At 36.8% G+C, this 27,209-nt stretch overlaps 3 protein-coding genes across 8 annotated transcripts; 1 reads left to right on the top strand and 2 right to left on the bottom strand.

Annotated features, from left to right (window-relative positions):
• Positions 1-439: 439 nt before the first annotated feature.
• LOC114724717 (ENHANCER OF AG-4 protein 2) lies at positions 440-16,159 on the top strand. Of its 4 annotated transcripts, none has more exons than XM_028911141.1 (14): positions 440-917; positions 1,336-1,412; positions 3,832-5,679; positions 5,782-6,274; positions 7,113-7,221; positions 7,334-7,446; positions 7,619-7,806; positions 8,477-9,137; positions 9,221-9,692; positions 9,964-10,056; positions 10,149-10,249; positions 11,980-12,173; positions 14,047-14,156; positions 15,198-15,467. In XM_028911141.1, the coding sequence occupies exons 1-11, from the start codon at positions 807-809 to the stop codon at positions 10,217-10,219; spliced, it is 4,236 nt and encodes a 1,411-aa protein (XP_028766974.1). In that variant the 5' UTR covers positions 440-806; the 3' UTR covers positions 10,220-10,249; positions 11,980-12,173; positions 14,047-14,156; positions 15,198-15,467. The 4 variants fall into 4 exon arrangements, with proteins under 4 accessions (XP_028766974.1, XP_028766973.1, XP_028766971.1 ...); XM_028911140.1 differs by lacking the exon at positions 15,198-15,467 and adding an exon at positions 15,018-15,190; XM_028911139.1 differs by lacking the exon at positions 15,198-15,467 and adding an exon at positions 15,858-16,159 and having other exon boundaries at positions 497-917.
• Positions 15,981-19,757, bottom strand: LOC114724727 (uncharacterized). Its single transcript, XM_028911162.1, has 3 exons — positions 19,341-19,757; positions 18,800-18,918; positions 15,981-16,989 (listed from the first exon to the last, which is right to left on the bottom strand). The coding sequence occupies exons 1-3, from the start codon at positions 19,548-19,550 to the stop codon at positions 16,323-16,325; spliced, it is 996 nt and encodes a 331-aa protein (XP_028766995.1). The 5' UTR covers positions 19,551-19,757; the 3' UTR covers positions 15,981-16,322.
• A 542-nt stretch (positions 19,758-20,299) lies between these two features.
• LOC114724724 (peter Pan-like protein) lies at positions 20,300-24,005 on the bottom strand. Of its 3 annotated transcripts, none has more exons than XM_028911159.1 (8): positions 23,901-24,005; positions 23,546-23,646; positions 23,123-23,323; positions 22,415-22,645; positions 22,195-22,287; positions 21,928-22,115; positions 21,063-21,256; positions 20,300-20,734 (listed from the first exon to the last, which is right to left on the bottom strand). In XM_028911159.1, exons 2-8 carry the CDS (start codon positions 23,546-23,548, stop codon positions 20,556-20,558), a joined length of 1,089 nt encoding a protein of 362 aa, XP_028766992.1. In that variant the 5' UTR covers positions 23,549-23,646; positions 23,901-24,005; the 3' UTR covers positions 20,300-20,555. The 3 variants fall into 3 exon arrangements, with proteins under 3 accessions (XP_028766992.1, XP_028766993.1, XP_028766994.1); XM_028911160.1 differs by having other exon boundaries at positions 23,546-23,617; XM_028911161.1 differs by lacking the exon at positions 23,123-23,323 and having other exon boundaries at positions 23,901-24,004.
• Positions 24,006-27,209: the final 3,204 nt, after the last annotated feature.

Genomic DNA, 27,209 nt, shown 5'->3' with positions numbered 1-27,209 from the left:
TAAGGGGCTTATATTAGTATTTATTATAAAAAAGAATATGTAATTGTCGCCAATAATGATGTGATTTGTATGCAATTTAATTTAATTAAATTAAATTATAATGATCATATTATTACTATTGAAAATTTATATTATAATTTTTTTTGCCAACGAAAATTTATATTACAACGAACAATACAAAATATGATGATCTCTGATATCTTTCAAACATTAGTAGGTTTAGATGTTTTCCGCTAAGGAAAATATGATTATCCAATGATGATTTGTTCAATTTTAATTTTCATTGGATGATTGGAGCAAAGTGACAAATGAAAAATTGAAATCAATAACAATCGTGTTGTTGGGTCCGGGTTCTATTTCTCAGAAAGTGCAAATATTCAGCGAAAAGAGAAAGAAAGAAGTAAAATTAAGGAGAACGAAGGAAAAACATGAGAAAATTCCATTAGGTCCCGTAATCCCCCTCTCATCAGACATCAGGCCGAAGCCACCCTCTCACAAAATCTACTCTCTCTCTTTGTTTCACCGCCTCAATCCCATCCGAATCCCTCTCTGCCATCTTCTTGCTCAGATTCTTTTGCTTCCGTATCCTCAATGCTGGGTCCTCCTTCGCTCTCCGTTCCTCCGATGCTTTAGCCGACTCCCGTGACGGTGCTCCGCCGCCGGAGACGCCCCCGCCGAGGATCCCCTGCGGTGGTTCTGCTGGATTTTTCTAGGGTTTTCCAAATTGTCTGGTTCGCTCAAGTTTTACTTACGATACTCCTGGTTGTTTGATTTTACTCATTCTCTATCAGCATCCGCCCCCCGTCATGGCTCCGCCACGTCGACGCGGAGCGAACAAGGCGAAGGCCAATGGGCACCTGAGTCTCGGGGATCTTGTTCTTGCCAAGGTCAAGGGCTTCCCAGCTTGGCCTGCCAAGGTGGGAATTCGTTCCGTGAACTTAAGTTAATTTTCGAATTTTGTTGGCATCTCAACTGTGATCATTTGAGTTGCGGGGCAACGTCTTTGTTTGGTTATTCTTACTGGAAATTTGAATATTCAAGTATTGCCGTCCAATTTCTGTCAGCTTAGTTGGTATTATTGTGCGGATGAGGAGTTTGCATTCTTGATGTGTGATATACTTCAGTTTTAGAGCGTACAGAGACTCCTTTCCTCAATCATTGTTAAGCTTTTCCGTAAATTTGATTTGTATTCTCGGCATCATTACCTTGTGTCCCCGTTCCTTCTTATTTTTTCATTGGATTTTATTCATTGCTACATTTCTGAGTTGGTAGTTCTAGAAGATAAATTTTAGTTATCAATAACGGGAACACTGGTCTTTTTGTATTTTGCTCCAGATTAGCAGGCCGGAAGATTGGGAGAAAATCCCTGATCCAAAGAAATATTTTGTTCAATTCTTTGGTACAAAAGAAATGTAAGTCTCTCTCTCCTGTCTTGACTGTAAAGTTTAGCCTAACATTCTCTGGGAATGCCTCTAATCAAGGACCGTTATATGAGTTAGGCTAGAGGGACAAACTTAAACAGCATATCTAGAAGCAGAAGTTATCAGTGATGGGAAAATGTTAACAATGACGTAACTGCAATTTTGCCTATAAGTAGTATCTGGGAGATAGTTTCTTACTGTTTATGAAGTGTGCTCTTCATTCTGAGCCTTTGACTAGTTGCTGCTAAAAAATTACATTGTAACTTAAGGTTCTATGTGTTGGCTTGCGTCATTTATCCTAGTGTAAAGAGTTCAGTGTTATTGGAATTGAGATGGCGGGATTTTGTTGCTTACCAAGCTGCGAAGAGCTAGTAGGACAAGGGTCAAAATAGATTGGACTGTCTGATTTTGGGTAAGGGCCTACAGCTTATGACCAAAAAATATAAAACAAGATATTTCCTCCAGACCTAAATGTAGGGGCTTACTAGATGATTGTTTTGATTCTGAATGTAAGACATCAATCATCTTTGCCTCCTATTTTTATTTACCTCCCCCCTTCCAAACTTCCCTCGTAGATTCCTGTATGATGTATAAGCTATATTAGTAATACTTCAATGTAAATGATTAAAATGAGGGTGTTTTAGGAAAACCAAAACCAACACTTTTTTTTTTTTTTTTTTAACAAAAAACTAACCTCATTTTCTTAGCCTGTTCGATTTATTTAATTGGCTCTTACATTTAGGATTGGATGGAGCATATGGTACTTAGGAATTTATGAATGATCATAAAACTATTAAAATATCAAACATAAATGTAACCTAAATCCGCGAACTGTCAATATCCATTCACATGCAAGTTTTCAATATGTAAATGCGACAGATTTCAGATGCCTAGAAGTAGCAAATATCAAACTCCAATAAATCTCAAGCACTAACAAACATGAGGACAGACAAGAGCCGTACTAAAACCAATGGAAGAGGGTAGATGGGAGACTACATACCAAGAAGAAGGGATACTGCTGCAAACTTTGGATGGAGGTCCGAAAGCAACCTAAGTCAAAACTCCAGAACAAACTAGCAGGTGTTAACAAATGCAGCAGAATGAAGAGAGGAAGGAGAACAATTTGTAGGAGATGAAATAATGCTTCTGCTACTTGGGAGGGGTTTGAAATATTTAATCAATGCACACACTTTTGGGAGGCCACAATGTGTAATTCTATCCTCCAAAACAATGCATTTTTGAACAAGTTTAATGAATTAAACCGCAAGTGATCATAGTATGGTATTGCCACTTTCAGTCCTGCATGTTTCGAGGTGCAAGAGCGTGAGATCATTATCTGATTTTCTTCCAAGTGATCTTGACAACGCTGGTCCTTAGCAATGTGTGCTTTTAGCGCTTATATGGTATTTATGGACAGCATCTTCCCCTCTCTTCCCTGCATTTATAGACTGATCCTATCACTATTTTTGGTTTCACTTTCTGATGGATTGGAGGATCGTCTGTTATGCCTCTTAGGGAGGCTGCGTAGATGGTAGGGCTGTTGAAGTACTGGCATAAACAGTACTATATCTTAATTTGTTTAGAGGTTTTGGAGATGGTAGGGCCGTTAGAGTGCTGGCATAAACAGTATTACATGTTGTAGATGAATTTTAGTTTAGTTTAATAATATGGAATCTTAATTGCTAGATTCAGTTGGGGGATGCTATTGTGGAGTGATGCTATCTGTAAATACCTTTTTTTTTTTTGGAGAGAATGTTGACTTTGCAGTTATTGCTTATTGCTTTCTTGTTTCTCCATTTTCATTTGAATCATTCAACATCTGTTTTGTTAGTATTAATCCATGATTGGCAGTAGGAAAATGGTTGATGGAGGACTAGTAATCTGGGAGAGTTGCGGTGTTTATTAAATGGTAGACATTACATTTTTCTACTGGCGGCAAGTAGGATTTATAGTGACAGCAGAAAATGACATTGATCAGCAATGATTTCATGTCATATACATCAAGCATTTATTGGGTGATGCCTATACTATGAAGATTTTATAAACGTATTGCATACCCTAGTTCTGGAACTTGCTATGGAAGAGAATTTATTGTGAGGCACTTTGGTCAGTCAAGTTCAAGAGGACATTAGAATGATATGAATCTGTTGAAACTGTAATTCAACTCAAAGCTAAGCCGGAATAACTACTAATGCTGTATTTCCATCAGGTCGTTGAAAATAATCTCGTTTCTATGGAGGAAATATAATTTGATAAAAAAGAGATCTGCTGCTTTATTCAAATATCTTCGTTATCTGATTTTGTGATCACTCTGATGCTTTACTTTGTATACCCTTGTGCGCTCTTGTTCATTAGATTGTCCTTCCTATTATGTTCTTACGTAGCATCTATTTTGGTTATTTTCCTTCAGTGCTTTTGTTGCCCCAGCGGATATTCAGGCATTCACCACTGAGGCAAAAAATAAGTTGTCTGCTCGTTGTCAAGGCAAGGCAAAGTACTTTGCCCAAGCTGTGAAGGAAATCTGTGTGGCATTTGATGAGTTACAGAAACAAAAAGCCAGTAGTTTGCGAGATGACACTGATGATTCACTTGTTGGCTCAGAGGTTCCTTCTGTTGATGGGATTACAGGTGACTTAAAGGATGGTACCGATAATGTTGTGTCAAATGAAGAAAAGGCTAATGATTGTGTGGGTAATGCTAGCTCTAAGCTAGAGCGCTGCACACAGAGATGTGGGGAAGGTAGCGGTCAGGATGAAAAACCTTCTAGTGCTGAGCTAAAGAAGGATGCTAGCACATCTAGTCTAAATGATTTATCAAGTATGAAGGGGGGAACTTCTGATTCTAAGGATATGAGCAAAGTTAATGACCTCAAGCAAGATGACAATGGACAGAAGGCATTGACTAATGGGAACAAATCAAAAAAGCTAGTTGCTGTGACAAAGAGAAGTGATGGTGCAGATGGTGGAAATAAATATGGTAGCTCTGATGCTGTAACACCTTTGAAGGCTGAAAAATCTGAAGGCTGTGCCAGTCTTTCCATGTCTGGAGAGTCATCAAGAGGGGGAAATAAGGGGAAGAGTACATTTGGTGTTAAATCAAATTCTCCAGATGCTCCTAAATCAGGCTCTGATATTAATGGAGGGAAAAAAGATAAGAACTTGCAAAAAGTTAAAACAAGTCTTAAGATGAAGAATGAGTTCCAAGAGATGGTTGATTCAGACGAGGCTGATGGTGGAATTTCTAATAAGCCAAAGAAGACCCAACTTGTTCGTGCAAAGCATAATGTGGGAACAAATGAAACTTTACATACTACCAAGAAATCTCCTCTTGAAAAGCCAAAGAGTGCTTCACCTACTGTTGTTGAAGAAAAAGAATTTAAAAAATCAGACTTGAGGAGGTCAACGTCACGTTTGAAAACAGAGAAGAATTTCTCTTCGAGTGTTCAAGCTGGTGTTTTTGGTTCTGATGATTTTAACCATGAAGTGCAACCAAGGGCAAAACATCGTAGCCAAGTCCGACGGGTTAAGTCAGATTCTTCTAGCCCTGCTTCAGATGGAAAAATGGATAGGAGTTCGGTTAGATTGGAAAGTGATGGGAATAATGTTACAGAAAAGGCAGTAAAGAGGAAACGTAGAGCTGTTTGCCTTTATGACGATGATGATGAAGAACCTAAGACGCCAGTCCATGGAGGAACTGCTAAAACTATTAAATCACCTCTGTTTCTTAGAGAGTCAAAGGGAAACAATGCACACTCAGGGAATTCTGATGTTGCTCAGCTGCCCAACAGAAGTTCTAGTGGACTTGAGGATAGCCGGTTGAAGGAATCATCTTCTCAAGTAGAAAATGATTCGTTGTCCAGGCAGGTTAAAAAGGAGAGGACTGAAGAAGGTATTCCTGCCCAGATTGTTCGAAGCCCTGAACATTCAGATTTAAAGCAGCATCCAACGAAAGTGGCAAAAAAAGTAAGCTCCTCATCTCCCATGAAATCACCACATTTGATTCCTTCTTCAAAGTCAAATGCTGAGCGGAACAAATCTTGCAAGTCTGTGAAAGTTTCCTCTAATGATACTCAAAAGAAGGCTGATCTTGTGTCTTCAAAGGGTTTGAATAGTACCAAATCTTCTCAGAATCATTTGACAACTCATAAAAAGAAGCCCTTATCTTCGATGGAAGCATCTAAAACTACTCCTACCTTGAGAGCTGAAGTTCCTGCTGCAACAGAAAACTCAAAGGAGCATGATGGATTTCATGTTGATAGGTACTTATGCTGCTTATGCTTTTGATTCTGATTTGTTCAGAACTGTTTACTTATGTTTCTCTTCTCCTCCCTTGTCTAAATAAATTTTATGGCTTATTACAGATTAGAAGTGGGCATGGATGAGAAAAATAGCCTGTACACTGGTTCAAGGACTGCTGAAGCTGCAAAAACCATGAAGCATCTTATTGCGGCTGCCCAGGCAAAGCGGAGGCAATCTCATTCTCAACTGATTCCTCTTGGGATTCATAATGTTCAGGAAGAGACTCCCAGCCCATCTGCTGTTCAGCCATTTCTTACTGTCTCAAGCAATTTTCCACATGCGGATGTACTGGGAGTCTATGAGCACTCAACATTGGCTTCTCCATCAGCACATCACTCTGCTTCTCTGAATCAACATGAAGCTGAAGAAGCTGAGGAAAGAATAGTTGGTTCAGCGCAAAGGGGGCCGGGTGGCTCACTTAGTGGTGGTACTGAAGCTGCTGTTGCTCGTGATGCCTTTGAAGGGATGATAGAGACTTTATCAAGGACTAAGGAAAGTATTGGACGTGCCACTCGTCTTGCCATTGACTGTGCCAAGTATGGCATTGCAAATGAGGTATGCTCCTTTCTATCATCAATTATGCTTTTTCTTAAATCAAGGCTTCAATTAATGAAGCTTGACCTGTTTTCTCTTGTCAATATCTTTGCCCTCAAAGTGTTCCTAATTTCTGAAGATTTGCAATTCTCATAGGAAATAAACTTCATAGGATTATTGTATTTATAATGCTTATCATTTTTTCTTCCATGTGATTTGTAGATTTTCAGGACAATGGCCTGCTATAGTCACTGTACTCTTCACCTGCTTTGTGTTCCAATAGGGTTGAAATATATACACACAAGGAAATAAGAGGTTGCTATGTAACCCCTGAAACAGGAGAGAAGATTGCAGTAATCTTACAGCGTAACAAATAGGCCCTAATCTGGTGGAATAAAGATGAAAAAAGGAAAAAAGAAAAACAACATAACCATCAAATTCCTTCTATCACGTGACAACTAGCAACGAATTGTTTTGAGAATATTTGACAGTTAAGTGACAGTTAGTCTTGGAAATTGCTTAACGAATTGGTTAGTGTCATCCAAACCATACTCATTGCAATATTGAAGGGAAACACAACCTATGGAAAAAGCTCATCCTTCAGTGATAACAGAGAGTTGGGAATAGTTTTGTGTTGCAAACATTGTGTGGTTTGTAGTTTAATTTGAACTAATATTGGTTAATTATATACATTTTGTATTTTTTCCTTTTGCCTGTGTGGATATTTAAAGATTTTAGACTGTCATAGAATATTCTGGAGTGGGAACATTGTTGATCAGTAGAACTTATTTGGTATTTATGTTACACTTGTTTTTTACTATGCCTATAGTGAGCTTACTTGCAAGGTCATTATGTACAGGTTGTTGAACTTCTTATCCGAAAGCTCGAAAGTGAAACTAGTTTTCATCGTAAGGTGGATTTGTTCTTTCTCGTTGACTCTATCACTCAGTGCTCACACAATCAAAAAGGTAGCTGTGCATGTGCCTGTTTTCTACCCTGCATTCTCAAACCTGAAAGCATGTGTTTTAAGGATTGTTCTCTTAGTGGCATTATTAGTTCTAAGTGTAGAGAAAATTTCAGGCATTGCAGGATCTTCCTACATCCCTACAGTTCAAGCTGCTCTGCCTCGCCTACTTGGTGCTGCTGCTCCACCTGGAGCTAGTGCCCGAGAAAATCGCCGTCAGTGTCTCAAGGTTGGCTCTTCTTATTCCTGTAGGATATGTCAATTAGCTGATCACAGTCTTCCTTTTATAGAGTTAAAAACTTCTTTGTTTGATGGAGTGGTTTGTGTGATTTTACTTTTTTTATTGAGGTTATGTCTATGCGACATTTATTTGTTTTATTTTGTTGTTTGATTGATTGCAGGTTTTAAGGCTGTGGCTTGAGAGGAAAATCTTCCCAGAGTCTGTGCTTCGTCGATACATGGATGACATTGGAGTTTCCAATGATGATATGGTTGTTAGCTTTTCTTTTAGACGTCCATCTCGGGCAGAGCGGGCAGTGGATGATCCTATTAGAGAAATGGAAGGCATGCTTGTGGATGAGTATGGAAGGTATGACGTTCCCTTTAGTTTTGTCAATCTTGGTGAATCATCTTTGAAAATTACATATGATAGTTAAAAAGTTACGTTGTTATCAGTCAAGGACATTGTTTGGTGCTTTGTTGTGATGTTTGGTTCAATGCCTGGTTCAGCAAGTGTATATTATTAGATATGCAGTGGGATTGGGTGACTTCGCTGCATGTTTAAGTTTCTTTTATTTTGGTTTTGTCATGGTTTTCAACTTTGTTCTAGGAGGGTGTCCTGTCCTTCTTGGCTCCTTTTTTTTTTTTTGGCTAAATATAATGTTGTAAAAGTTATATTTAATGAATGATGATAATGATAACGTTGTGGACTAACTAAATGTAGCAATTCTGGTTCATTTGCTGTTGTGATAATTTTGCTACCCTTTACACATTTAAGACGAAATGTGTCCATACTTTTGAAAAGTCTTGTATCGAGTTGTTACTACAGATTTGGTATGAAATGGTTTGATTAAGGTGCTAATTTGCATTTGCCTATTCTACCTGTTTGGACTTGTAAGCAGCAACATATGCCTTTATTATTCATACTGTATGTTTGAGAAGAAAAATTTTATTTGTTGATTATTAATTTTTATTTATACTCATTTTTGCTAAATAATTCATATTTCTGATTTTGCCATATTTCTGTATCTTTATGTCAGCAATGCTACATTTCAGTTGCCTGGTTTGTTATCCTCGCATGCATTTGAGGAAGAGGAGGAGGACGATCTTCCTAATGGCTTATTTAAAGATTTACATGATGTATCTCCAGCAGATCCCACTCCAACTATCGGAGAATCAGAAACTTCCACTATTACCCCTAGCGATAAGCGCCACTGTGTCTTGGAGGAAGTGGATGGTGAGCTTGAAATGGAAGATGTTTCAGGTCATCCAAAGGATGAAAGGCCTGTAATATTAAATAATTCATCAGAAATGGACTTCCAACTTGAGGGGTCAGATAGGAAATTAGATTCTGCTTCTAACGTCTCTGCAGAGATACCTGCTTCTGATGGTTCTCCACCATTGCCACTTGATTCGCCCCCTCCTCTCCCTCCTCTGCCTTCCTCACCTCCACCACCACCGCCTCCATCATCTCCATCTCCTCCACCGCCACCACCTCCACCACCAGTGATGCAACCTGCACCTCCTCCCTTGCCACCTGCAGGTCCTCCACCATCATTGGTTCCTCAATCATCCGGACCATGTTGGCCTTCAATGCTTGCACAACCTATAATGCCACCTCAACCATCACTCCAGTCGTCACCGCCACGGGGGTTTCAGCAGAGTGTATCTCATGACTATAATAGCGGTAGCGCAACAAGTGTAAGTCTTTTGAAGTTATGATCCCACGTGTCTGATTAACATCCTTGCAGTCATGATGTTGACTTGTGCAGTCTTTTATACAGGGTAATCAAATAGTTCAAATGACTGGAAATTCCTTTCCTGGAGGTCTTAATAATGCCGTTGTGAAGGGTGAAATGTTCCCACCGCCTGCTCCAACGGCTGGCTGCAGTTCGCAGGAGCCTACTGGCTTTAGGCAACTAGAGTATGGGCAGAATGATATGTATCTAAGTGGTCAAGGTCCTCAACTTAATCAGCAATTTCAGCAGGGTAACCCCGCATTTGCTCAGAGACACATGCATTCTGCTCCACCCCAAAATCCATCAAATCAGTTCTCATATCCAAAGCCCACAGTTCAACAACTTCCTCATTCATTCCACCCTCCCTACTCTATGCCATCCCTTCCTGATAGCCGGAGGCAATTTGCTTCTGATGAACAGTGGAGGATGCCATCAAGCGATTTTAAAGCAGCTAACCAACTTGGTGCATGGAGAGGGAGAAACCCTCCGTGTCCAGGTCCACCCTTTGGACAGGAAGGTACGTGAATAATCTTAGGTTACAATCTGTTAGGTTTGTTATAGTTCTTTTCTTTTTTCTTTTTGTTGTTCTGGACTATATTATAAAACATGATTTTGTCTTTTAGTCTGTAGTATAGTTCTCATGGTGTTGCATCTCGTGAAGGTCGTTGGTTCTCCACCATGTCCTTGTGTTTTGCAATTGGCTTTTCTGTTGCTATTCAATTGTGTGTGGTATTGTCATAAGATCAGCCAAGATGTGTTTCAGATTTCTTCTACCTTGATAATGGCAGGGTACTTTCGACCTCCAATTGAAAGGCCACCAAACAACATGGGTTTTCAGTGTTCTAACCCAGGCAACTTATCTGCTGCTCCTCCAATATCAGGTGACTTTTGTCTATTGGTTGATCTTTTTTTATCTTCAGCATCCTTTTTAATGAGATGTGAATCATCAAGATCTTTTCTTTCTCCCATTCAGGACACAGTGTTCCTCAGATGTTGCCCTGTAGGCCAGACATGCCCACTCTTAGTTGTTGGAGACCCACTTGACGCTAAATTGGAGTTTTCATTAGTTTTAAAGTAAGTTTTTTCATGTTTTAGAGGTTTGCTTTCTGGCATAATAGTGGGTTGACTGTTTGGTTGAAACATAAGCTTGCTTTTTTTTTTTTTTAAATATAAAAAACTTTTTATATCTCACTTGCAAGTCATAATTTACAAAGCTTAAAATGAGATTTTTACTTGTATAATTGACCCACGGTTTTTGGGAATAATTTAATAATTGAACGAAAAAGGAAGTACAGAGGCTCAAAGGTGACTCTCCAGTTTCTCAGTGCATATATTACGTTAAGAATTATGAAGATCAATGCAAAATACAGAAGGTCTAAAGAGCCGCAAGCTGTGAAGATTCAAGCTCATCTTGGGTTCTGTGCAAATATATGTCACCTACTAGAGTTCCCTTCTAAAAATGAATGAGCTGATGTTGATGAAGATTTAAGAAAAAAATTATCATATCTTGAAGAAGTTGCAGGTGTAAAAGAACCTCTGAAATTTCATGTGGCACCATTCTCCCATTGAAAGGGGCATAGCTCAACTGTGCTGTTATCCTTTCTTAACGCTGTGTTTTGAAATGTAACCTAAGCAGATGCGACTGCTAGATTCATACCTTCTATAGCAAATGGTGCAAAATCAGTGTATAAAGCATTTGCAACTTATATAGCCAGATAAATCCAAGTAACTTATCTTTTGTTCTTTTTTGTGTTTTTCTTGATCAAAGTTATTTTCACTCCAGTTACAGATGAGATTGGGCAATAATAATAATTGGTGCCCTCGTAATTTCTGACTTTCATGGGGCAACTCCGTCTCTAGTTACTCAAATGCGAATAGTGCCATATGTTTGGGATGTGTAAGGCTTTCTGGCATGGGGCGCTATAGAAGAGCTCTGTCTAATGGACTTAGGTTCTTGAAGTGGTGGAGAAAAAGAATCAACATATATCTAATGAGAGAATGATTACATGTAAGAAAGTAAGCGCGCGCGCGCACACTATTAACTTTAGCTTTTCAAGCTTTAGTTCATAATTAGAATTTAAAAACACACGGAGAAAAATAAGATATTTCATATATTCAGTTTTCCCTTTCAGGGTCTGTCTGCAGATTCTGGTTCTTAGTTTTTGGCTTTGATGAACATGGGTGAGGTTTTATATAAAATATCATAAATCGGAATATTTTCTCAGTAAGAGGAAAAGGTGGAAAAGAAATGGGTTGGGTGGGCCAGACTAATTCATTGGAGATGATTGAGAAGAAAATTGCTGGGTTCTTTATAGCCTGACTATTGTAGTAGTTACCAGAGTTGGCAGAAATTGGCAACTAACACTTGTGGTTTGACAAGTGGGTGGACTTTTAAATTTCTCTTAATGTGCAGCTATTCAGAAACAAAAAATAAAATAAGTTAGCTTGAGTTTCACTCAGGTGAAGTTGGCATCGGTGGTGTTTCACACATTCAAGCAATACTTGTTAGCAGAGGCTAGGATGCTTCTATCACTTTGTTTTGCCTCAGCACCTTAGGCATATTTCATCTGCACCTTTGAATATGCTTCTTCTGGGAGATCTCCTCGGTTATAACTTGCTTGGACGCAATTCCTTGCCAGTGTATAAAATAGATATTGGACAGTGGAAACCATGTGTCCCTTTTTGTATGGGATGAAATTTTCTGTTAAAACCAAAAAGATTTTGATTTGTTAGTATGTGTTAATTTTTACTTTAAAGACTATTTACTTCTCTGTATTGACTTATGACTGCTTATCATCTTTCAGTGATGTGGCTGGTTAATAAGCAAGGTTACATTCTGTGCCTCAGTAAGACTTACCTGTGGAGCACCTACAACTACCACTCAGAAAATTTTGAAGACTTGTGGAGGCTTTTGGCAGGACTGTGTATATTGTAATTTTCCCTGACAATGTATCCCAGGAACATTTGCTTCCAAGTTATAGGCCGTATTTCTGACTTGGTTAGTTTATCTGTTTCCCATCTCTTGTAAATTGTAATTATTACATAATATTTAGATGGAGAAATTAGTTGTAGGCACTTAATTTCATCTAACTTGATTAAATTGTGATTTATTATAGAACAAAAACCCAAAGTGCCAGACATTGCAAACAATGAGATATGGACATTTTTATTTGTTTTCTTTTCTATCGACAAACTTTAAAAGCTGGTTTTAGAGTGTGCAACACCACCAAGCTGAACCTTTATAGCATGAAGATATTAATACTACTAATCCTACTACTACTATTGTTATTATTATTGTATATAATGTTTAGCAGATTTATTTGTGCCTCTATTTCTATGTTCTATAGTAATATTTGATCTTTATTCTTGGCTTTGTTATTTCCCTTGAGGGAGAATTTTGTTGCAAGTTTGGGTGATGATGAACTAGTTTTTATTTATTTATTTATTTTTTGGGTCGGGACATTAACCATACTAGGAAGATTTAAGATCTTCTATGCATGCTTTTCAAACGAAAATTAGAGTATGGATTCACGGCATGATGAATTTCTAATATTTGTGTTTATTATGTTATGAATGAAATGAGGTGCCAACCCCTTCTGGTTATTTATATAAAGGTCCTTGTTTATAATTCTTATCAAGAAAAAATTTTGTTTTGATGGGACGGGTACATAAGTAGGATGGGAAACCCTCTCTGAAAAGTTAGGTATGTACACAGTGCATTACATTGTGTTCTCAATGTGTGGCCTAAGCATATTATATCTTGGTTATCCTTAATTGTTCCCTCCTCCCATGGAGAGCAGTCATCTCGGTCTGCACTTCAACCAACTTACTCATTAGTCAGAATTCTCTACTAGTCAAGGTTCTCTGTATTACTGACCACCAACTTTGATTCTAATTGATGGGCATCCACATGGGGTGGGGAGTCCTCATCTAAGAGCTAGCTATTGAGGTTCAAGAATATTGCCCCTTAGAGCATGTTATATTGCTCAATGTGGGGCTTAGGCATTTCATACTATCTTGGTTTCTGGCATCATGTCTTTTTCAAACAAAGATTCTTTGTCATATCTCAGTGGTTGTAGTTTTCTCTAAATTTAGTGGTCCTTGAGGTTCCGAAACTAGGTCTTTGTTGGCATCATTTTGTGAAACAGTCAAAAATAAAAATAACTCAACATCATAAACTTTAGTCTTGGTAGATAAGCAACAAATGACAAAAATAATCAACAGGCATTTTCTTTAATGCTCATGATCACTTGCATTTTATTTTTGCATTTTTCTTGCCTTAGCTTTGCATTACAGGAAAATGCTTAAAAATTGGTGCATTGAGGTGTTCGGATCTCGGCCTCACTCAGCCTTAAAATATAGGTGCAAAAATCTAACCTGTCGATCTCTTATGAATCTGGAGCAGTCAAGTAAATTTATAGACACCGACCTGTGAGTTTGAAGGGAACCCAATTTTTATACAAGTCAACCAACATGCTTTAGTGTATTGGCCTTGTTATGCACGCTGAAACATATTATCTTGAATGTATTGAATGCAGTGTGCACACCAATGACGTGCATATCATGTTATGATTTTTTGTTATACATGAAATGTGTGTGCATTATTACATTTAGAATTTCATTTGCAGCGTGTGTTGTATGAATTATGTACCTCTAACTTTCTTTTGCCTTTCTGCAAAAAAATTACTTGTGGATAGAATAAGCATCAATCTGCCTTGCCTTTGGATTGGTGCATGGTTTTGAAACATTTCAATGTTGATGCCATGCGATAGTTTATGGGAATGAGCACACATGAAATTAGATTTATTGCCCCTTAATCTTTTCATATTGCTGAGGAGGAATCTGGTCTCTGAATAAGTTGATTGCTTCAGGTATTGGCAAAACAAACAGAGAGATGGTCGTTTCTCAGGTTTTAAATGTGATCACCCACCCTAGGAATAAGGTCAAACTTCATCACATACAAACACTGCTGATCATTGAGGTAAATATCTGACACGGAATCTAGACCAGACATTACCTTAATTATGTAGTTTACTGACTCCAAGTTCTATGGAAGGGCATCTATCATTGTAAAGATAGTTCTGATTGATGCTTAAGAACTTCGGTAAACATAATTTTGTGAATGTTTTACTCTGCTGTACATTACAATTCTAAGTTATTTCTTTTTATTGTATAATACATCCGTCTCTCCATGCAGTTAGCGTTCTTATAAAAAGTACAAATAAGAAAGCTGCCATTAGCTGCTTAAATATACTTGGTTCACAGCCCTGCCTGTCTATTTGGAGTGCTAATATGCTGATGACTTGCTACAATAGCTAGCAACTGATTTATCGCAATACACATAGATTTCACATGCATAATTTCCGTGCTTAGTTGCGAGGGGAAGATAGGAGTTTGTCAGTACTTGTCTTTTTTACTCTCATGTTAAATTTGAAGGAGGTTATAATTATGCTGATTCTCTTTTACTAATAATTGAAAGATAAAGAGGCATGATATTAGCAGTTGTAAATGAAATGGTCTGCTCGTGACGGAGATAGATGAGTAAAGGGCTAAGACAAAGTGTTGAGAAGGGTTGTTTAAGGACGTGTATTTACCCGGTTAAATAAAAGACATAAAGGCTGTTGTTTTCTCCTCGTTAATAGGGTCCTTTTTTCCGTCATAAGTGGTGGGGGGTGGGGGGGGGGGGAGAACTGAGTGCCATTTGGTGTGGGAGATGAGATGACTATGGAACACATCTGATCACTGATTTTAATATTGGATTTGGTGATATTTGGCACCGATTGTTTTGAAATTAGTCAACTTCGGATTACTGGTTAATTTTGCGCCCTATTCTATCTTTAAGATTGACGAGGACAAGGTTTGAGGAATGGAAGATTTTGTTGTGGGTTCTTCTCCATGGTTGAAAATAAAGGCTAAGCTATAGTATGGGTTTGTAGTTGATGCGAAGTATGTGCACCCCAGCGCACAAGTATGATTAGAGCAAGTATGGGTTGTCATTTTATACATTTCTTCTCACATTCAGTTTTAATCATGCTGTGTATGCAAAAGAGGAATGCCGCGGAAACATTTCATTTTCACTTGGGGATACAAGCTAATGTATTTGACGCCATATATCAATTCCTTTATCTATATTATTCACTTGAGAAATTAGAAACTGATAAACGTCGTCTTGTGTATTGCTTAACTAGGAATTCCATTTCAATTTAACACGCAGAAATTAATTTTGGTTGTAAAATTTAATGTACTGTGGAATTGCTTAGTGCCTTGTTTGAATGGTGTAGTTCTTTAGAACCATATTTCGGTTTCTTATTTCATAAAGATTAATTAAGAGAAAATGGTATAGTAGAACGTTCTGGTATATGGGAGCTTCCTTCAATCTAACATCACAACGATTTCAGTAATTTTAAATCGTTTTGTAATATCCACGCGTTGATTCATGGATGACATTCCGTTCACTTTCAAAACTTCAATAATAGTTGACTGTAAGGTACTAACAGGGTTACTTTTTTCTGAACTGATGAATAGATTAGGCGGTTGAGCGTTCCTTTTACCATGTTACGTACTCCCTCTTCAATTATGTATATTTATGTGAAAATGTTGATTAAAAAAATTGCCAGCTAGAACCTGGCCAAATTGACAAATAATGTCTGTTGAAACTTCTCTCTTTTTATTTTGTTTCCAGTTGGAAATAAATCATTAAGTGCAGTGATTAGATCAGCCTCTTGAACCGGAGGGCTATTAAACTAATGCTCTGCCATAAGTTGTGCGAACCAAAGTTGGTATCACCAGGATTGGGCACCATGTGTAAAGCAAGAATGCCATAATTACAGGGACTACTCCTTTCGTTTCTATTCTCTCAACGTGGCTAAGGAACAAAAGACCATCGAGCAAAGTTTGTCTCCATGGTGAGTCATTGGTAATTCGATCATTCTGTTCAAGGCTTAAATGCGAAGGAGCAACAAGACTATAAGAGAAACTGTAGATAAAAAAAAAAAAAAAAGAGAAGCTGTTTAACGAGTGATATGTGATATTTGATTCTTCTAAAAGAAGAAAGGAAAAATCTAATTTACCTCCCAATATATCCATCATTAACACAGTTGCTTGTGATTTGGAGAGCCTGGTAAAAGGATCAAAATTGTGTAAGCTACTATATATGTTTATCGAGTGCCGCCTTGCTTCTTCGAACAGTTGTGGGTTTGGGCAAGCCATCAAACATTGGTTTTGCAGCTGCAAAGGCCTGAAAATCTGGTCTTAAACTCCATTTTGAGGTTGGCCATATAAATGATGGGGAGTTATCCTCGTCATATAAACATGATGCGCTGGATGATTTCTTAACACCAAGAGGACCATCAGTTCGGAATATATCCTCCAAACCAATTGGCCCGGAATTTGAGCCACTAGCCTCTGAGTCTGCGGTCAGTGAAGCTCGGCTTGCTGATTTCTGTCTGAGAGCCAAGCCTTTTCCTGTTCTTGATGGGAACCCAGAGCTGCTGCTATTATCCTCCCTCAGGAGTGTCTCCGGTGCGGCGGGCACAATATCAGGCTGTTCCTCAATCTCACTCAAAATGATATCAACTAGACTTCTAGATTTTCGGTGACGACTCAGGGGCTGGTGGGGCGAAGCTGAGTCTTCGGAGAAGTCAGAAGCCCCTTTTCTGTTCACTGCCATCTGGAAGTCATCGGATGTGGTTTTCTTATCCGTTGGTCTTATTCTGTAGAAGCCTTGCAAAGAGTTCCCAGCAGAGGAGGCCTTCCGCTGGGGAGAATTTGTTGTCAAATGTTGCAAATCAAACAGTTCATCCGATGTCCTGTATCTGCAGAGCAGGGGAGCATTTTGGTCATCACTATATCATATGTTAAAATCACCCACACCCAAAAGAAATGCCATTAACATTTAACAGATTGTGTGTACCGCAACTATTATAGAGTTTTCATTTAAGAGGGAAGCGGAGAGGGATACTTGTGTAGTTTATGTTTTCACAGCTTGCTATCTTTTAGCCAAGTCAGCAAACTATTTCATTTTTTTATATTTTGCCTGAGTTCAAATTCTTACCTTCGATGTTTGCCTTCTTTATATATTAATAAACTTTATGGGCGAAAGAAATCAATGGAATATGGCAAGTGCAAATAGATGTTTATGCGTCGCAATTGATGCATTGCAACTTTTTTTTTTCGTTTTATTTTTCCAATGCATGTTTTAGTACTGCGGAAAGAGATAAATAAATTAAATAGAATAACATACTCTTATTTGTATGCATACATATATTGACATATCTATTTTATTTACTAAAACAATTAATTTCTTATTTACTTTTCATGCTAAGGAATCCAAATTATTTATGCATACATATATGAAAACACGCAAGAAGAACTTTTGTATTTCCAATAGTTTAGTAACTGAGTTTCTTTATAAGCCCAACTTATATTCCGAGGTGTTAAGCCATAGTAAATAAAACAGTGGCAAAACATTATAGAGGTGGCCAGGCACCATGGCGTCGCCAAGCAATTGGTCGAAAAATCCTACCTAGGATGCAAGGCTACTCCTTTGAAAGCACACCATTCAAGAGAATAGTGAGAATCATGAGGCAATACCTACTGGGCGACAGCTACACCAAATGTCCCTAGCCATTACTATCACCACCTTGTTTTTACCATTGGCCATTGCTGCATTCCACGCAATCTCTCAGGCACTATCAATGTCATTGCCTCAATTTATCCGCATTACAATTCCTACACCTTTACTTAAATTAGACCCTGTTGGACAAACGACAATCTTACGATTCAACTGCATCACTATACGCCTCTCAAACATGAAGTAGATAAATTAAACCAGCATCATGGTTATCAGATATCTAGAACAGCAAATTCCAATCACGTACTAAACTGTCATATTAGTCTACTAGCCTAGATAAATAGAATTATGAACAGTAGTAATGCGAACAACTTCTTGGTAAAAGGGATTTGGAATAAAGGAATAATTTGAAACGGTAATTTTACAAATAGTTAGGAAGTTGCTCTTTTAACTAATGGCAGTTGGATGGCGGGCGCTAGTGACTTGCCTTGGGTGCATTAAGGCACGAGGGGTTCTCTTGGGATTTAGGTTCTGACGTAACAAGAATTCAGTTCCATTATTCCTGCTTCCCTAAAAATTCTGTCTACCTACATATTCCTTCTCTTCTCCTATATCTTCTTCTACGTCTTTTTTTCTTATCAGTGGCATCATAATAGCATTATAAACATAGAAGGGTTCAAAATAGATGATAATAAACGTTATAACAGAAAAAAGGAAAATCTGTAATGTATATAATATCTCTTGTTTGCTCTCTTCTTTTCTTTTTTGACCAGCTGCTCTCTTCTTTTCTTTCACTTTGCTTTCTCCATTTTAAATTTTTGGTGTGTATAGCATTCTTTTTCAATAGATCTTGCTCTAAAGAATATCTATTATTAAAATATTTATTATTATATATCAACAATTATACCATAGCATCTCACTTTAGATCAAACTTCAGCCTCAACTTTATGTTCTTGCATTATTGACCAAAAAGATTCTATATTCATAAATGAACAAAAATCAATAGACTGAGGTTTCTGTGTACCGTTCCTCAATTCAGCAGACATACGTACCCTGTTGTAGTGGAATCATCTGACGGAGGGTGTCTTCCCCGTAGTGGGATGTGAAGAGTTTTAAGAGCAAACATCTGAAGGTCTGTAACGAGGCCATTCATTTTTTTTATGTCTGATACCTACAATTGATCAAAGCGTTATAGTTGAAGAAAGAAGGACTCCATCATAAGATTCATATTATAAAGTGAACGGAACTTTGGAATTTGGCACAATTTTCCCCTTTCTGAACGGATGAGTAATGCAGCAAAGTATTTAGTTAAAAAAAAAAACTAGTAACTTGTCAAAAACGGATTTCATATGGTAGCATCAAGAAGATTCAAATGCTTTAGGTGGTTTGATTTTTCCCCCCAGTCAACTTCCGTTGCATCAAGCTTTCATGATTGAACCCAAAACATTTTGCACCACAATAGAAAGATGTTCTACCCTCAACAAGGACAAAACTGCACGTGGTCTGATTGACATTACTGTTTGAACATGATCATTCAGCATCAAATCAGATTATAGAATAAAAAAAGGGGACAAGAAATGATTGAAGAAATACCTCAACGCCGTACTTGATTGCGATTCCAGCGAGAGTGTCCATTTTGGAGACAGGATGCTGGATGTAGCCTAGGCTAGGAGGAAATGCACTGGGTGGAAGGGGCGGGCTATGCTTTCTATTGGATACGCATCGATCTAAGACGAGATCATCATATTCAGACAAAAACTGATGATTATTTCCATTGTACTCTTTCCACCTGTAGCTTTCCATTTGAATTTCCCGAATCAACAAACGAATCCCATATGAAATGTTATCGTAACTTGAGCGATATGAGCCTTAGGAATTGAAAAGGGTATTTCGATTATCGAGAAAGAATGGAATGGAGGAATTTCCTTCGTGTTCTTCTCTCTTCCTCAATTCCGATCACTGTTTCTTCCCCAATCTCCGGGTAGCTCCTTCCCATTCCTTCCTTTGGAGAAAATGAAATAAAATAAAATATTGAGATACGAAATCCAGTCAAAGGCTTAGCCATAAGCCATTTTTACTTATTTGACGTATATTAATTTTATCATCGTGATATTTTCCTTTTTATCATTATTTGAAATGAAAATTATGTTCTTCAGTTTTTTCTGAGTTAATAATCAAAGTCAAACTATGAGTAATTATTTGTACTTGATTATTGTCACATAATCTTATCCTCGTTGAAAGCGCACATCGGAAGATTAGAGACTTCTCTGGCTGGTCAAACTTTCCCATTACACTGAGGGCCGGCCGGTCCAGTTTGTGGGAGGGGAAGGCTCACCTCCACTCAGATAATAAGACTCCAATATTACCACAAAAAGATTTTTTTAAAAAGGGAATTAGGTAACTCGTTTCCAGTGAACTAGATACATAAATCTACAGTTTTTTTTTTTTTTTTCAACATTTAGAACATATTGAATCTAAAATAACAATTCGCTCAATGTAATGCAATTTTTCATTTGTCATGCGAAATTATATAAAAGACTGCAGGAGTTCTTGAAGTGACCATTTTCAGATTTCATCTCCGGTATTGTATTCTTGTGATCTTCGTAGGTCTTAAGGAACTAATGTTTGTCATCGACAATGAGATACTAATGCCATTTTGGGAAGAAAAAAAAAGAAAAAAGAAAAAACAGAATGTGAGCTACAGCCACCGGAATGAACGATGAAACAAAATTCGGGTGGCAATTTCTATATAATTACGATGCGGTTCACACAAATACCCAACGGCTTCCATACAAAATACTGCATTTCTTAAGAAACAGCATCGTTCAACCAATCCTCCTCATCTTCCTTGTCTTCTGAATCTTCTTCATTACCATCCTCATCTTCAATGTCCTCTGAATCTTCCCCATTCCCATCTTCATCTTCGTATCCACTATTTCCATTCTCCCGCGTCTTGTCATCATTTTTTCCATTGCCACCATCGTTCCCTAACAAGGGAGGGGAATCCAATTGCAGATTTCAAAAAATCGTGATTAAGGGAAATGAAGAAAGGAAGACAAAGGAAACTGTCAGAGGAAAATAGACCACAGGTGATGAAACCAAGCAACCATCTGAGGAGAATGACAATCTCCACTCTACAACGAGTATCGTCACCTCTCTAGCGGTGATTTCTTTCAACATCAATAATAATTGTTCAATGAAAGAACGCTGGCCGGATTAATATTAACCGCCGTCCAAGACTCTGAACGCTAAGCAATTTGCCATTCCTAGTAACAGATAATTTTCTTCCTGAAGGAAAAATAAGAGATACTGTACCATATTCACTGAAGAGGACTTCACCCGAACACAGCCCTTTTTCAACCTTGATTAGTTTGAGTGTCATCCTGGGCCCGACCTCCTGAAGTTTCACAGCACTTTTTGTAGAAGCACGATTAACTCTACCGAGATCACTTGCCAAAGTCACTGTTGCTGCTTCATCATCTGCTTCACTCTCTGATCCATATCCAGCCCTTCCAAAGCACAAATAAACGAAACCTTAGAACAAGAACAAAAAGAAAGAGGAATATCCAATATGAGTAACTCTTTTCTGTTCTCAACACAATTTTTCTCCCATTTCCCAATTTCTGTTCTTTCTCAGAATGTAGAAGATTCTCATAAAAAGAACTAAGCAAGAGTACAATTCAAGAAATATTTCAAAGGAGAAGAATCCTTAAAAAAAACATTGGGATAAAGCCCGTTAGGTTCTTGACAAAATTTTTCGGAAAATCAATCGGAAATAAAATTTCAGACTAATACAAACTCAGGAATCTCAATAGCAAATCAGGCCTTCATGTTTTAAATGTAATTCTCAGTTTGCAAATGACAATCCCATTTGTAATTGTTTGGATTGATATTTTTAAATTAATTTTTCAGAAAATTTTATTTGGGACCTGTCATTAAATGAATATTTTGGGTTCTGACTGACATTCTCCCAAGACCATTTGGTTAATTAATTTGCATAACCGTCTCAGATGTCAATCTCAAGTTCTCGGGTAAGTACTTCAAAAAACATAAGGGCAACAGATCAGGAAAACCTAACTACAAATACCATGAATAAACTATAACAGCTCTCTTCACATCCATTATTTAAAGATTAAAAACAAAAAGCAAGATAAATAAAAGAGTTAAGCAAATATCTTACTTTGCGATAAAATCACTCACATCATGAAGATTCCTTAAATCAGGGACCTGATGGTTTTGCACAAATTTTCTTATTCTGCGTGAAACACCTACAGGTTGTAACCTTATGGAATAATGCCGAAAATCAATAAGCTTCGTCTCTTTGTTGTAATTAAGCAACACAATTCTCTGGCAAGAGGAGAGTTTAACCTGAAACAAAACATTAAGCAACAATAAGGACTTGCACGTCCGGTAATTCATTAAGCGTGCTGTGGGGTTTAATACTTACAGTTTTAACATCAATTGTTGGGAATATGTTCTGAAACATGTTAGTTGTAAGCTGTAGATGAAGGTCTCCACTCACAAAACCAGAAAGCACAATCTACCAAATAATTAACCAGCATAGCAAATAATGATTTCTCAACATTCTACTAGCAAACTATAAGAACTGGAAATTGAAGACAAAAGCAAGGAGCTTTCAAAGAACGGCTGGGGATAAGATGTTTTACCAGAGCTGAATTTTTGAAAAGATCTTTTGGGCATCGAGGACGCAACTGAGACTGAGCAATGTCTGCTGCCAATGAGTATTCATTTATTTTAAAAGTAAGAGTAGGTCCTTGAGGGGTTGTTGCAACCCTCAAATAAGATCCAGTTGCAGTTTTTGACAATATTAGGAAATGTGTAACACCCATAGGTCCAGCAACATTCAGAAAGTCTTTCAGATTATTTCTTTTCTTTTCCTACAGACAGAAGAAAAAATGTATATTCAAGAAAAAACGTTTCAAACTGGAGCAATATATGCAAATACATGCAGAGTGCCGTCTGCAGATTCCTAATGAATTACAACTTGCTGCAAATCAATAATCTGGCTGAGAAACATCAACATTTGCAAACGTCAAGCAACCAATAATCAACTTTAACTTCCAATAGTGACAGTCAAAGAAGCAATTTTCTTCATGTTTTAAACCCTTCATGGTATGACAGTCATTTTACAATCAAGTAGACACTTCATAATAGTAAATTCCAAGAATGCACGCTTCACTTCTAATTATGTTCATAGAGATCTGCCCATTTGTTAGACTGGCAAGCATACAGATGGTGCTTCACAATTAAAAAAAAAAAATTCTTATAGTTGGATTAATCTTGTGTAGATAACATATACAGCAGAATATGAATAGAAACTCAATAAAAAGGGGAAAAAAAATAGAAACATCTACCTTGAGGTTGAGAGCAGTATAAGGCAGCATCAACTTTCTCAGGTCCATCTGAAGCTGCTTGAGAGGACCAGGCAACTTCCCTCTTGAAAACACAAAACTCTTTGGGATTTTCTTTCCCGTAATAGGATCCACAGACGGTTGCTGTTGCTGCTTCTGATTCTTGATGACAACAGGCTTTCTAAAGAAGTTTTTCTTTTTCCTCTGTTTCATTCAAAAGGATAACGAGTAACAACAAACGGTGAAGCCAGAGCTGAAGACCATAAAATAGAAGAACCAGAAGGGGGGATGAATTTCTGTCGGATGGCCCAGAAACTTGAAGAAAATCTAGCGCCCAATCCAGTAACAAGGACACCCGTACATAGACAAGAAAAGATTCAAACTAACAGTTCTAAAGAAAGAGCAAGAGTGAATAGCTCATCTTACCATGGTTGGAGGAAGAATGACTCTGCAGATCCCGAAGGAATTTAGCCCCACTTGGCGCAGTATTTATGGAGTCTGATAGTGCAAAAAGAGTTGCAGCAACACTGTCAAATAGATAATTCAAGCTCACCATTAAACCCAGCAAAGTTTGGGTTAAACATTTAAGCACAAGTTTCAATTAGTTGTAGGATAAATTAGAGAAGAAGAAGGGGGAAAAAAAAAAAGAAAAACAATGAGCAGTCCCCGTTTAGACACCTCCGTGTGAGGGGGGCGGGGGGACGAAGTTACTAGGAAGGGGTTTTTGGGGTGGTGAAGAAGAAACTAAAAACAAACAGCGAAAGAGAGGGCGAACACACACCAAAGATGGAAGACGCAGGAGAAGCCGCAGATGGTGAGGCAAGGACGGCGGCGCCAAGCTCAAAGTTCGGTAGCCAGGAATGGAGGGCTTTAGTCCAGGCTCCCCGAGATGGTTACAACTTTGGAGGGGGAAAAAAACGTTGCAATTTTTTTTAATAATAATAAAGTTAATACCATGCTCATGAAATTTGATAGGCAGAATTATTGTGAGGTTTAAAAATAAAATAATTATTGACAAAGTCTCCGTGACAAGTGTGAGTAGTTGAAATATGTTTCTATTTTTTACATTAAAACTTGTTATTACAAACTATATGAAATTTTTTAGTAATAGTTTTATTTTTTTGAGATATAGCAATAAAATCTAAAACCAGTAATTTTAATTCCTAAAATTTGACTTTTTTTTTGTTTTAATGCTTGAAGTTTGAAACTAATGATTCTAGTTCCTGAAATTTCATCTCATTTTGGTCTGCTTGAAGATTTTTTTATTCTAAAACAGTATTTTTTTTCCTTTGAAACAGTTATCAAAATCAAAATGATGTTAAATTTAAAAGATGAAAATAACTAATTTCAAATTTTATAAAATAAAATTCAAATGAAGTCAAATTTCAGAAACTAAAATCAATTGTTTCAAATTTCAAAAACCAAAATGATATTAATCCAAAAATAACAAATATATTTTTTTTGGGTGACAATAAATAGAGGTGTTTGCTTCGATATTATTATTAGATCAATTTTTTGCCAACTATTATCACATCACAACTCAACGATAAATCATTAGTATCCCTAGATTAAGGGATACAAATCTACTATTTTTAACTTAAAATAACTTAAGTTTAAAGGTTTTTTTATAGGAAAAAAATTTACATCAAGTTTCTTATATTCATTATATCAAATTCTCCAATTACATATGGACATGTATTTTTTTTGTTTTATGTGGGTTTATAATTGAATATTATTAAATGCTAATGTTTAGAAAAGAGAAAACCATATTGAAAGTACCTATACTTTCTCTCAATTTTTAATTTGGTACCTATGTGTTTTTTTTTCTTTTAATTAAACATTTAATTTTATCTTTTTAGCAACATTAGCTCTTATAACTTTGTTCTATTGATATTTTTAGTCTCTACATAAGGATTAATGATGTTAATAGAGCAAAATTAAAGATTTAGTTAAAAACAAAAAACACATAGGTACCAAATTGAAAATTGAAAAAAAGTTTAAATACCTCCAATATGGTTTTCCCTTTAGAAAATAGTATTGTCTTTTTTTTAAGGGAAAATATATATGCAGGTCCTTATAGTTTAACTGACTTTTGAATTAGGTCTCTGAACTTTATTTTCTTTTTATCAAGTCCTTATATTTTAAACAGTTAGAGGCATCCATCCCTTAAGTTTAAAACTGTTATTGAAACACTAACTGTGTATAACTCCGTTTATATTTGAATGAGGTGGCGAATGACTATATATATAGGTGGATATGTAAGTCCAGTTAGGCTGTGACTGGACTCCTCTCTTCCCATCATAGAATAGAAAAGGAAGAAAGCAGGACGAAGCAAATGAACAAGCAAACGTCTGGAAGAACAATTGAGCTAGCCAAGACTTAACAATATGTGGGGAGTGAACAAGCAAAATGCAGGACCAATGCTGAAAGGAGCAGGCAAATACTTGAAGCAAGTAAAAAGAACAGCAAAGCAAACACCCAAGCCTTAGCAAAATATGAATGAGCGAGCGAACATAAGTCTCAACAAGAGAGAGGTCTGACATAGATTTTGAAGTGTCTATCAAAGCACACAATCTGATGAGTCTCCAATTCATGTTCCTTCAATGTTTATGGCGTCATTTCTTCTTGTTCTTCTTCTTGATGAGGGAAATGGATTTGGGTGGATGATGAAAATGGAGGCTCATTGTTATGTTAAATTAAATACCAAGCAATTGATTGATGATTAATATTGCCTCGTAAATTCCTCAACTCAACACAATTCACCAGCAACATATACTCATGTTGTGAATTTCAACTTTGACATGAACTCCAATTTTGTCTAGAAAGAAAATAGAAAAGAGAAGCATGAAAGAGACAATTCAAGGAAGGGAGTAGTTTTTTTTTTTGAAGGAAAACAAAATCAGCGGAGTAAGAGATGGTAGATGAAAGAGCTTAGAGTCTGTCAGACCAATTGCTTTTGTAGAATAAGCCATGGATAATTTGATTATACAAGGAGTTGATGAAAGAGTTGCAGTAGACAGAGAAGATTTGACCAACTCTGGTTTGAGTGTTGGAGAACCAAGCAAATAGAGCCACAACAATGATGCAAGAGGTGAGAGTGTGTTCGAGCTCGAAGACTTGAAGAACCACCCTTTATGATGCTCGAAGACCTTCTCTTTAGTTACCCGCTTGTCTCCTCCGATGTTGAACTCAAACCCTCTACTTAACATATGCCAGCCTAGCCCTGGAGGAGTCCAGTTATGGCTTAGTGAGAAGCCACCTGTGAATAATCATCTGCCACCTTGCCCAAAGTAGACGGTGTTATAACTTCCGCTCGTTTAAGGATGGATAGCTTTAACTGCGTAAAGTATAAGGATTTAATAAAAAGCAAAAAAAGTTCAAGGACCTGATTCAAACTTGAATGAAACTATAAGGACCCGTGTATATATTTTCCCTCTTTTTAATAACTAGTTAAATTTAGTTTTATTTTTTTGTTGAGAAATATTTCTTTCCAACTTTTTAGTTTTTATTGTCAAAATTATGATTGAGTTTCAAATAAATGACTCATTTATAATTGATTAATTTTTCTTATAAAATTACGTATATGGTATATTTTTTAAATAATTTTATTTTATAGTTTTTATTAAAACATTAATACTTTTAAATTTACAAGTTAACCTTCTCGAAATTCATAAATTTTAGAAAATGATTTGTAAATTTAAAAAGTTGACTTATAAATTAATTTGTAAAATCTAAATAACTAATATAAATAACTAATATAAAAATTATGTAGATCTATTTTTAAACATAAGAGCTTGTCTGGTAAGTTAAAAAGGTTAAATTTTAAATAACACTCATTTGGATCCCTTTTATAAGTTGGTATAATTCTCTGCGAGAGGAAGGGGATGAAAAGAAAGATACAAGGAGAAATGAGTCTCAAATGTTTCATTAAATTGGGAAAGAAATATTGCATTAAAAATGAGTGGGTAAGGTCTGATATAGTAATAATTTTCAAATTAAAATCACCTTCCAATTTTCTCTTAAATGTAATATCATGCAAAATGTTCGAATGGAAATTATTAAGTAGTTTTTATTTTTTTTAAAAAAACCC

Source organism: Neltuma alba, unplaced genomic scaffold, assembly GCF_004799145.2.
Source record: "Neltuma alba isolate B1F8T4 unplaced genomic scaffold, ASM479914v2 tig00012197_pilon, whole genome shotgun sequence".
Classification (NCBI taxonomy): Eukaryota; Viridiplantae; Streptophyta; class Magnoliopsida; order Fabales; family Fabaceae; genus Neltuma; species Neltuma alba.
The sequence above is the reverse complement of the archived record's forward strand: the minus strand, read 5'-3'. Positions and strand labels throughout refer to the sequence as shown.

What these genes read in the sequence shown, in the direction of transcription:
- LOC114724717 (XM_028911139.1), top strand. Translation starts at nt 807, where the DNA reads ATGGCTCCGCCACGTCGACGCGGAGCGAACAAGGCGAAGGCCAATGGG. An exon ending in ATCGCCGTCAGTGTCTCAAG is followed by an intron (nt 7,447 to 7,618) that starts GTTGGCTCTTCT and finishes GATTGATTGCAG; the next exon opens with GTTTTAAGGCTGTGGCTTGA. An exon ending in TGCTGCTCCTCCAATATCAG is followed by an intron (nt 10,057 to 10,148) that starts GTGACTTTTGTC and finishes TCTCCCATTCAG; the next exon opens with GACACAGTGTTCCTCAGATG.
- LOC114724727 (XM_028911162.1), bottom strand. Translation starts at nt 19,550, where the DNA reads ATGGAAAGCTACAGGTGGAAAGAGTACAATGGAAATAATCATCAGTTT. An exon ending in CAATCAAGTACGGCGTTGAG is followed by an intron (nt 18,919 to 19,340) that starts GTATTTCTTCAA and finishes GATCAATTGTAG; the next exon opens with GTATCAGACATAAAAAAAAT. An exon ending in GATGATTCCACTACAACAGG is followed by an intron (nt 16,990 to 18,799) that starts GTACGTATGTCT and finishes CCTGCTCTGCAG; the next exon opens with ATACAGGACATCGGATGAAC.
- LOC114724724 (XM_028911159.1), bottom strand. An exon ending in CAACAATTGATGTTAAAACT is followed by an intron (nt 22,116 to 22,194) that starts GTAAGTATTAAA and finishes GTTTTGTTTCAG; the next exon opens with GTTAAACTCTCCTCTTGCCA. An exon ending in GTGAGTGATTTTATCGCAAA is followed by an intron (nt 21,257 to 21,927) that starts GTAAGATATTTG and finishes GTGCTTTGGAAG; the next exon opens with GGCTGGATATGGATCAGAGA.